The 10,461-nt window shown below is 32.9% G+C and overlaps 1 protein-coding gene across 1 annotated transcript; it reads right to left on the bottom strand.

Annotated features, from left to right (window-relative positions):
* Positions 1-564: 564 nt before the first annotated feature.
* LOC149561723 (cytochrome P450 720B2-like) lies at positions 565-4,367 on the bottom strand. Its single transcript, XM_089825279.1, has 9 exons — positions 4,079-4,367; positions 3,090-3,417; positions 2,547-2,696; positions 2,229-2,465; positions 1,692-1,775; positions 1,467-1,545; positions 1,247-1,368; positions 1,026-1,144; positions 565-902 (listed from the first exon to the last, which is right to left on the bottom strand). Exons 1-9 carry the CDS (start codon positions 4,285-4,287, stop codon positions 812-814), a joined length of 1,419 nt encoding a protein of 472 aa, XP_089681405.1. The 5' UTR covers positions 4,288-4,367; the 3' UTR covers positions 565-811.
* Between the last annotated feature and the right edge of the window lie 6,094 nt (positions 4,368-10,461).

Genomic DNA, 10,461 nt, shown 5'->3' with positions numbered 1-10,461 from the left:
AATTGAGTATTTGTACAGGGGTTAAAGATTTAATATTGAAGGAGTTGAACTGAAAGATAATTAATCAACCATTATTTGTTAGAACTTTTGTGATAAACACACACATCTCTCTCTCTCTCTCTCTCTCTCTCTCTCTCTCTCTCTCTCTCTCTCTCTCTCTATATATATATATATATATATATATATATATATATATATATATATATATATATATATATATATATATATATATATATATATATATATATATATATATATATATATATATATATATATATATATATATATATATATATATATATATATATATATATATATATATATATATATATATATATATACTTTTAATGGAAAACACATTTATACAAACCATAATTTTAGTTTATCAACAACTCTAACTTTTGATCTAACTAGTTATGTTTGGTCTTCATATATTTTTTCCTAGGAACTATAATAGTTTTAAAATATAACTTGGATTATTGCCACAAATATTTTTTAATCCTATCAAACCAAATTATGATTACTATAATCTATTAGTATAGATTCCAATTTCTATAAACAATGTTTGTGTATAGATGCTTTTCATTGATTTTTGGATTCTTTGAGATACTTTATCTCAAAATAATTATAAATAAAATCTATAGTTCAATTCAACCTTATTCTATGGTATAAAATAGTATTAATATCACATATGTGATAATAATCAACCTCTTATTCGACATTCATATAAGCTCTAAATACCTTAATATTTTATATGTTTACATTTAGCTGAAATTAAAATCTTCTAGTTTAGGGACATAATTGCCCAATGTCATTTGCGAGCATATAGGCGAATTGGAAAACCCTTTAGAAGAGTAGGGACAGGAAAGTAACATATCCGGTCATCTTCAATTGGTTCCCACCTGCATGCACATACCATCAATCATTAACATTAGCCATATCTTATTTTCTAATTCAAATATCATTATTTCATTCCAATATGATATTATAATGCATGCACTTTTAAGAAAAATAGATAAGCTCACCTAAATTTAGTAATAAAGTTGTGCAGGAAGAGAGCAATTTCAAATCTTGCCAAATGGTTTCCTGGACAGAGTCTAGCACCTCTCCCAAATGGCATATACCATGGATTTTCAGATAGAGCCTACAAATTAAAAGAATAAGTTTAATGAAATAATCATTATGTTGTACATAATACCATTCATTGTTTCTAGAAGTTTATATTTAAATAAACAAAGTTACATACTAGTGAAGACTCATTTTGCCAACGCCATGGGTTGAAAGTGAATGGATCAGGGTAGTATTTTTCATCTAAATGCATGGCAACTAGGATTATATACACTGTCCATCCTTTAGGAATAACGAAATCTGCATTTGCACTTACTTAGTTTCAAATAGTGTAACATTAGACTTATAGACTTCCTTTCCTTATGCAATATTAAATTGAAGATTTCACAGAATATAACCTTTAAACTTAATATTTTTTGTTGCTTCTCTATAAACCCCTTGCCCTGCACTACCCAATCGAAGAGATTCTTTTATCACCTAGTAAAAATCAAATCAAGAAAATCAATGTCAATTTTTATTTAATAATAATGAACCAAGTTGTCACCTCAAAAAGAGATATTAATACTAATATAATATAAAATCGGTAAAAAATATAGATCTTCAAAATTAAATTTTTTACTTACACAATGAGTGAATTTCATATCTTGATAGTTGTCCCATGTTAGCTTTTTATTTCCATTTTCCTTTAATAGAGAATCATGCTCAGCCTACTTAATGAAAATATAAGTTAGGTATCTTACTAAAATGTCTACAATAAATTTATTATTTACAACAATAAGAAATGACTTAAGTATGATAAGTTGTATGTACTTCACTCTCTTTCTTTCTCTCTCTATATATATCATTTTAGGACATTTAGTTTAGTTTTCTCCTATCTACCAACTTAAAAATTACCATATTTAGATCCACATCACATAATTTTAACCCTTAGCACTTCCATATTTTTCTTTAGCACTTGAATTTCAAGGAACCCTTTACCAAGTTATTTTTATTAAAAGAATATAAATTGTCCTTTTCACAAGTGAATGCACAACACACATCTTATTAACCACATTTGATATTGCTATCCACCCTAGTATACTACTCATGTGCTAATTTCAAAGAATTTTTATCAATAGATAATCTATCATTTTAATTTTCAACTATAGTTAAATGCTCACCGTGAGCTCCTCCATTGCTTTTGGGTTATCTGTGAGAAATTTAATAGCAAATGCCATGGTTGTGGAGGAAGTTTCATAACCAGCAAACATCATAAATAATAAAAAATCTCCAATAATTTCATTTGACCATGACTCTTCTTTCAAAATTCTTGTCAAAAGATCATTATGAATCACTTCAGGATGATGTCTTCTTTCCTCTATACACTCTTCAACCTTTCTTAGGAATGTTTCTCTTCCCTGCATTACTCATCAACAAACATTAATATTTTATTGAACTAATTTTTAATTAATTAATATTAATAAAATTAAATTGAGTACCTTAATTCCTTTTGCATAATTAGATCCTGGGATTTTGATGGGTATTTGAAGGATAGCTAACACATATGCCTCAAAAGCCTCATAAATTTCTTTTGAATCTTCATAAGGAGGTAAGTCCAATAACTTTTTGCCCATAATGTTCAAGAGAACCTAAAAAGAAGATATATTAAATGTCAAACATGTTATAATAATTATACTATAATATACATAAATATTTTGGCATATAAATTAGAGAACTTCAATGAGAACAAACTTTTAGATTTCTTAAGACTTATTCCTTCCACATACTTACAATTTCTATATGAATATTAGGACTATATTTAATCTCACATTTGTTTCTTAAAATATTTTTGTTCTTTATTACTACTAAATAAAAAGAACAATGAAAGGAAATATTTCAATAAGTTGAGGAGTTAAATTGAAATACACATTGAGTCAAATAATTATAAACTACATATATAAATAGAAAAATTGACATTTATATATTCTAATTTATTTATATAATTTTAAGAAAGAAATTAGTTAAAGACATGAAACATATACCTTATTACATTCCTTCTGAAGATGAATGACACCCTTATTTTCCCATTTCTCCATTGCTGATATGAAGACATTTTGTAAATCATCCATGAAACCTGACATAAGATTCTCATTCTTGAGCAAATTGGCAGCAGTTCCATGGAGTTTCCTTTGAAGATCACCATGGACATTGAGTATACCATATTGCCCTACAAGATCTTTAAAAGACTGGGGGTAATTGGCTTGGAACAACCTGCCCTCATTTTGCAAGACATATTTACTGAACTCTGGGTCTACTGATATAATCATGCGTGTTCTTCCAAACAAGTTTGTGCGAAAAATTGGTCCATACCTGCATTATAAATCATCTCAATTCTTTCATTGCCAACTAACATAGAAACTTAGAGAATCCATTTCAATAATGTAATTTTCAAGTAATATTCATTGATGCATGTTTCATCAATAGTAGTTCAATAAAACTCATTTTCCATGAGAATGAGAATGAACAATACACATAGCACCTATTGTAACAAGATAATGTTCATAGAGATCAGACATTGAGAATCAGACCCTTAAACATCATAGAAAGTTAAAACTGACCGTTCGACACTTTTAGCGTAGGAATCAAGTCTTGATGTGTGATGTTTTAGCCATCCAAACATTAAACCTTCAGCCGACCTCCCCCATTTTAGTACTACTCTAATTCAAGTACACTTAACCATAGAATTTCTCTACAATTAAGCTCACTTAGCTTATTTCCCAACAAGATCTTTCAAGGACTACGGATAACTGGCTCGAAACAACTTGCTCTCATTTGACAAAACATATTCACTGAACCCTTAATCCACTGAACTCTTTTTCCCGTTTAACCTAACCAAAATGAAATTGAGTTTATAACGAACATTTCCAACAGAGTTAGAAAAGAGTTTTAATGCCCACGGTTATGGAAATCAGCACTGAGACAGATTTAACATAGCAAGAGGGATAATATAAAAGGAAGCAGATACAATTACCTATTTTCATGATCTTGAATGAATTGGCGTGGTTGAACAGATCTGAGACCTCGATAGAAACTGATGGATTCTCCAATGACTGGCCATCCACTGGATCCACGTGGCAGTGATATTTCCCGGCCATTGCTGTTTCTTGATAATATTTTCCATACAAACAATGTCACACACAATACTACTCCCAGTACAACCCAATACAACATTTCCTCCATTCTTCAAATCTTTCAATAACAGATTCAAAATCTATTGAAGTGCAAATTCATCTCTCTAAGTCCCCACAGATCTGTTTAAATATATCTCTCAACTCTCAACAACTGTGGAATTTATTTCTTTCATCACAAAGATGCTCTTTGTTGTCTTGTTCCAGTGAGGCAATTTTTCAATGCTAGATCCTTATTATTGTCATTGTTATTATTGTGAGATTCAGCGTACACATGATAGTTCGGTAGGAAAAGAAATCATTTGCTCCAATATTTTCATCACAGTGTCTTTTTTAACATTTGACTTTATCATTTCAAGAGGAAAGCGATTTCCTCCCACCTTGAATCTTGCCTTCTTGTGTGACAAATTAAGGCATGCCACATGAGGGAGAAGCCTTTCCTATCGTCCTCAGATTTCTGTGGTACAATTTCCGTGATCCTATAGATGGTAATGTTTGGGCATAAATGGTAATGGTTGAAGCCCAATGTCTTAAATATTATTTTTAAAGCAAAATTTAAGTTATTTTTCATAAATAAATATAAATGAAAATGAGTTGAGTAAAAAAAAAAAAAAAAACTAGAACTTATTGCTTTTCTTTATAAACAAAAAAATAAATAAATTGGGAGATGAGGTTAGTTATATATAAAGTGGACATTAATAATTTAATGATATATATCTACAACTTTTTTTAAAAGTTGTATAAATTAAAAAATGGTATTATGATTATGATTAGAATATTTTTACAATAGTATTATAATTATACTTTGATTCAAAGTTATATATGTAAATATATATCTCTTGGAAGCATGAATGTTGATGATACTTCTATCGGGGGGTATTGTAGAAACATGATTAGATTATTATCGTGATGATATGTTACATTCATGACTATGTTTCTAATTGATGTCAACATAGTAGTTTTGTGGTATCTCACAAAAGAACAACGGTAAAGATCAAGTTGTTATAGACACATAGTTGAGCATTTTCACTAAGCAAGGTTAATGGGAGATACTACTAAGTGTCTAGTATATGCATCTAACCTTGGAAGCACAAGATATTAAGTCTGGAAGAAATTACACAAGTTTTGGTGAAAACTATTATGAGATAGAGTTTATAGAAGCATGTTCTAGTAAACTTGTATTATCTCTTAGTAGAGTTGTTATTCTGAGAAGCCAAAGTTAAGGATGTGAAGAAAACATTCTAGAGATGACATAGCTAAGATCATTTGTCCTAATGTTACACATACAAAAAGTTATTCAAGTTACAAGGCAAAAGATTAATGTTATTGCTAAGTGTAACGTATTATTAATGAGGTCCTATAATAATTAATTAAGAAGGTGTAATAGCTAACTCAAGGAATTATTTTATGAATTTGGTACAAAGGAAAGACATTTTCCTTTATCATGTATGAGATGTATAAATGATTGCAAGAAGCACAAAGAGTGGAATGCAAAGATAAACAAAGCAGAGCAAAGGTGAATAAAACTTCATTGTCGAGGTTTTATTATGAGATCCAAAGTGTGATATTTGGATCCAAGATTCATGACCTAGTGTACAAGGTCTAATAGTGATTGGTTTGGTTGACATGATAGAGGGAGGAGGTTAAAGTATAGTACAAACAATTATTCTACAAGGAATAGTTGAAAGATCAGTTGAATAGTGAGTTCAGTGGTCTTGCCGGAGAAGGTATTTGGACAATGGGTCCTTCTACCTTCGACAACTCAAAATAGGGTTGGCACAACTCCTAATAGGGTTGAAATCTCCTAATAGGGATTCAAAGTCTCCTAACATTGGCTCATATGTACTTTGTAATAAAATCCTAACAGGGTCCATCCTCTAACAAGGAATATTTATATTAGTGCATCCCTTTGTGGGCATCATTCCCACCAAAGTTTTTCCTTTGATCAAAAGTTTCCCTAGTTAACAAATCTAGTGTAATTGTGTATGTGCATCTTAGTATGATTGTTGTTTACTTTGATTGAATGGTTAAAGATTATTTAAGGTTGATAATTATTGGATAACTGATTCACCCCCTCGCCTCCCTCCATCTCAATTATCTTGGTGGACTATTGTTTCTAACAATATCATGTTTTAGGAATTGAAAATATATTGTGATTTATAATTTTTGAATTATTACTATTTTTAATAGATGTTGGCTAGGGTTTGTATAGCTTCCATCTAAATCCTCACCAATTTTCATTTTCTATCATTCTGCATTTACTGTGAGAATAAGTTTTCATTTATAACGAGCTCAACCTTCTCTGACCCAACAGTTGATGTTGGTGTCGGAGTTGTTTTTTCTACTATAGAGAATGGCTCTACTGACCAAGCACCCACACAAGTTTATATCCAAGGTGTTTCATGAGGTAATCCCTCTCCTTATATTATTTTGAATGTCAAGGAGTTTGATAGCGCATGGACATGTATAGAACAAAAAACCCTTGTAAAATATTTTTTTGTGTGTCATACTCCCTTTGAAAGCATGTTGCAAGAATGGGTTTTGAAGGTTTGGACACTTCAAGATGTTTTCCTTGAGGGTTTCTAAAGCCTTACCAAAGGATTCTTTTTCTTTTTCACTTTGTCAATGTAGGGAAAGTTGAACATGTTTTTGTGCAAGGTCCCTAGACTGTCAGGTCATCCTTCTTGGTTTCTCAATGGTTATCACAAGATTTTTTCTTTCTTTGATGATATGATGCTTAAGGTGCCTGTTTGGGTATTTTTCCCTAGGCTTCCCATTCCTTGCTGGTCTTTTTAACCCACTATTGTTCAAACTATCAACAAGGTTGTGTGCCTTAAACCAAACAAGTTTTTCAATGCTTGACCCTAGCATAGGTTTGTGTTGAGTTTGATTTATCTAGGGACCTCAAAGATATAGTGGAAATCTAGATAGATGGTACCACCTTTACTCAGAAGGTGCTTTACCTTAACCTTCTAAATACCTGCTATTAGTGCTAGTTAGCTGAGTATAAGACTAGGGATTGTCTCTTGATACACTATAACTGCCCCCCAACTTTGGAAGCTAAGTCCTCTATGACCACCAAGAAAGATGAATGGACCATAGAGGTGAATAAAGGTAAGGGTTTGGCTATGGCCAAGGTGAGTTCTTTTCCTATGGATAATGGTAGATTTAGCTAAAGCCAGATACCAATAGAATTCTTAGTTCCATTGCTTCCTCCACATCCTATTTCAAACCCTGGAGGCTAGAGGAAAATGGATGCTCATACCCTAGATTTGCACCCTCTTTGGACTTGAGCACTGCAAGGAGAATTGATGATTTCCCAACCAACACTATGTCTATCTCATAGCCTATATGGTTGGCATGAGTTTTTGGATAAGGGATAGAAGATTCATAGGGTCATTTCTCTTGATGACTCCTCATTTGAGGTTCCCTCATTTTTGCACAACAACTTATCCTCTCTTGGGGATGAGAATGACATGTAAGTTGGGTTGTTGTGAATTGCCTTTCATGGAATATGTGGAGGTTGATAGACCTCCCAAGAAAATATTAAGTTCATGATACCATGCATCAGTTTGATCATGATGTGCTTTATCTTTAGGAAATTAATTTTTTTGGGTTTCTTCTCACCTTAGCTTGTTGTGTTATTTGGCTAGGTAGTGTCATGTTTACTTCTCAACATGAAGTTGGTCAAGGTAGTGTTGTTACTCTTCTCTCTCCTCATTTAATTTTCTTTGTTATTTCACATGGTTTTGACGCTCTACATAGGGTGGTTTTGATTTTATTGCATTTCAAAATCATTCTTTTGGTATTGTTAACATTTATGCCCCTAATGATGTTGTTGATTGCTCATAGCTATGGCATTGGTTGGTTGATCGTTTGCCAACTGTGACCTAGCTTTTTTGTCAAGATTTTAACATGGTTGAGCTAGCCTCTGACAAGGAAGGTCTTCCACCTTTTAGATGGGTAAAAGAGAGACCTAGTTTTACATGTAGAACAAGCTTAGCCCTTTTTATCCTAATGCTAGCCTCTATTGCCTAGATGGGATTCAACATACTTGGACCAATTTTTGAGCTGAGTTTGACAGAGTCTTCAAGAGACCTGAAAAGGCTATGATTTATGTACAGTTCTTTTTTTCCTTCTCTCAAAAGCATGCCCTACCTATAACTCCCTTTCCAGATATGATACTATCAAATCACTCCCCTATTCTCTTTTCTATCACCTAGCAGATAGCTCAACGTCGTCTATGTAAAATTGACTTTTACCTCAACACTTCCTTGTTGCCCCATCTGCCAACTATTGCACACATGTTATACATCTATAATCTTGAGTCTTAGCCCCACACTCATTTTTTATGGATTCAATGGTAGAATGACACTACCCTCGATACTACGAGATTTTTTTGCATTTATGGTAGATAGCTAGTTATGTATATTAGAAGATCTTATGAAGCCACAACTCAAGTTCTGCATATGGCCTCTGAAGCTCTTGCCATGAATTCATTTGATATGGATCTCCAAGTTTTTCTTGCCAATCTCCAACACTAGAAATAGATTTCACATAGCTATGCTACTCGAGGAGCTTAGATGAAGGCCCATCTCCATTTGGTTGGACCTTGGTGATCAGGATTCCAAGGAATTTTTTAATGCTACGAGGGATCATAACTCTATGGTGAGTATTAAACACATCTAAGAAGATAAGCAGGTTCTTGCCAACCTGTTGAATATTCTACAAGCTTTTATGCATCATTATGAGAAGGTTTTTATTACTGAGGGTCCCTCTATTACACATGATCAAGAATTAAAAGCATACCTTGTTGTTACTCCCAATAGGCTTGCTCCTAAGAAATATGCCTTTTATGAGAAACAGCTAACACTTGTGGACTTGTACGGAGCTATCCTTTCCATGGCTAGTGACAAAGCCCCTAGATGTGATGACTTCCATTGTGAATTTAACAAGATGCTTTGGGATGACATTGGCCTTGATTTGCTTCATGTTTATCATAAAGCATACAACTTTAGTTCATTTGGTGCATCATTAATAAAGTGAATATTAAATTCATAGCTAGAGTTTGTAATCTTGTGGAAATTTTCAATTGGAGGCCCATCACATTGTTGAATATCTCCTACAAGATCATTGCTAAAGCCCTCTCTCTTAAAATTTGAAATTTTCTCCCTCAAATTATTTGGCCTAAACAAATTGGCTTTAAAAAGTCCCACTATATCTTGGACAACATTGTTGTTGTTTAGGAAGATATGGAATAGTCCATGCAATCCAAATAGTAGGCCTTATTCCTCAAGATTGATTTTACCAAAGCGTATGACTAAATTGAATGGCCTTTTATTTTAGCTATCCCTCTAGCTCTAGGTTTTGGCCCTATCTTTTGATAGCTAGTGTAGATGCTTTTTGAGGATGCCTCTACTTGCATCACCATTAATGGATGACAGTCTAAATATTTTTGGCTCTTTAGGTCTATATAGCAAGGTTTTCTTCTTCCACCTTGTCTCTATGTTTTAGTAGTTGAGGGATTGGGCTATCTTCTTGTCAATGCCATCTCATGGGATCTAGTGCATGGCATTTCTCTACTAGAGTTAGCCACTCAGCTAGTTAATGGTTATTTTTTAAATAACTCTTTCCTCACTCTAATTGAGGATGAGAAAATTGATAATGCCTTGTAGTGCTTAGATACCTTTTACCTTGCTTTAGGGTCTACTATTCAATGGCACAAAACCCTTTGGTATTGACACTCCTTCTAGCCAAATCCTTAATGGTTCTAGCAGTTTAGGTGGAAATAGGTCCAACGTGATGAAAATTTTAAATTCTTGGGCATTACCTTTAATTTTCAAGCCTCTCCTATGGAGTTGTGGAATGTTGTGCTTACTTGGTTTGAGAAGAAGGTGGAATAATGGATCACTAAGCCCCTTTCACTTGTGGGGAAGTTCCAAATTTTTTGCAAAGTGCTTATTGTTGCGCATGTGTATTATTCTTCATGTTGGGTTCCCTCTAAAGTCTCATACCTTAAGCTTGAATGTCTCCTCTGAGACTTTCTCTAGGCCTCTAATGCATCATATCATGGCTTTCATAGAGTTGCCAAGGATTTGTGTTGTTTACCCAAAGATTCAGGTAGCCTTGGACTGCTTTCCATTTTAAAACAATGGATAGCCCTCTATGCCAAGTGGGTCATATGGGGATCTCATTGGAGATGAGGCATGGAAAATTTTATTATGTC

The sequence above is a fragment of the Cupressus sempervirens genome, chromosome 4, assembly GCF_028749045.1.
Source record: "Cupressus sempervirens isolate cs-2001-9-10 chromosome 4, ASM2874904v1, whole genome shotgun sequence".
Taxonomy (NCBI): domain Eukaryota; kingdom Viridiplantae; phylum Streptophyta; class Pinopsida; order Cupressales; family Cupressaceae; genus Cupressus; species Cupressus sempervirens.
Note: the sequence above shows the minus strand (reverse complement) of the source record. Positions and strands in the feature narration are given on the sequence as shown.

What these genes read in the sequence shown, in the direction of transcription:
- LOC149561723 (XM_089825279.1), bottom strand. Translation starts at nt 4,287, where the DNA reads ATGGAGGAAATGTTGTATTGGGTTGTACTGGGAGTAGTATTGTGTGTG. An exon ending in AAAAAATATTAAGTTTAAAG is followed by an intron (nt 1,369 to 1,466) that starts GTTATATTCTGT and finishes GTGCAAATGCAG; the next exon opens with ATTTCGTTATTCCTAAAGGA. An exon ending in GGCAAAATGAGTCTTCACTA is followed by an intron (nt 1,145 to 1,246) that starts GTATGTAACTTT and finishes TTTAATTTGTAG; the next exon opens with GCTCTATCTGAAAATCCATG.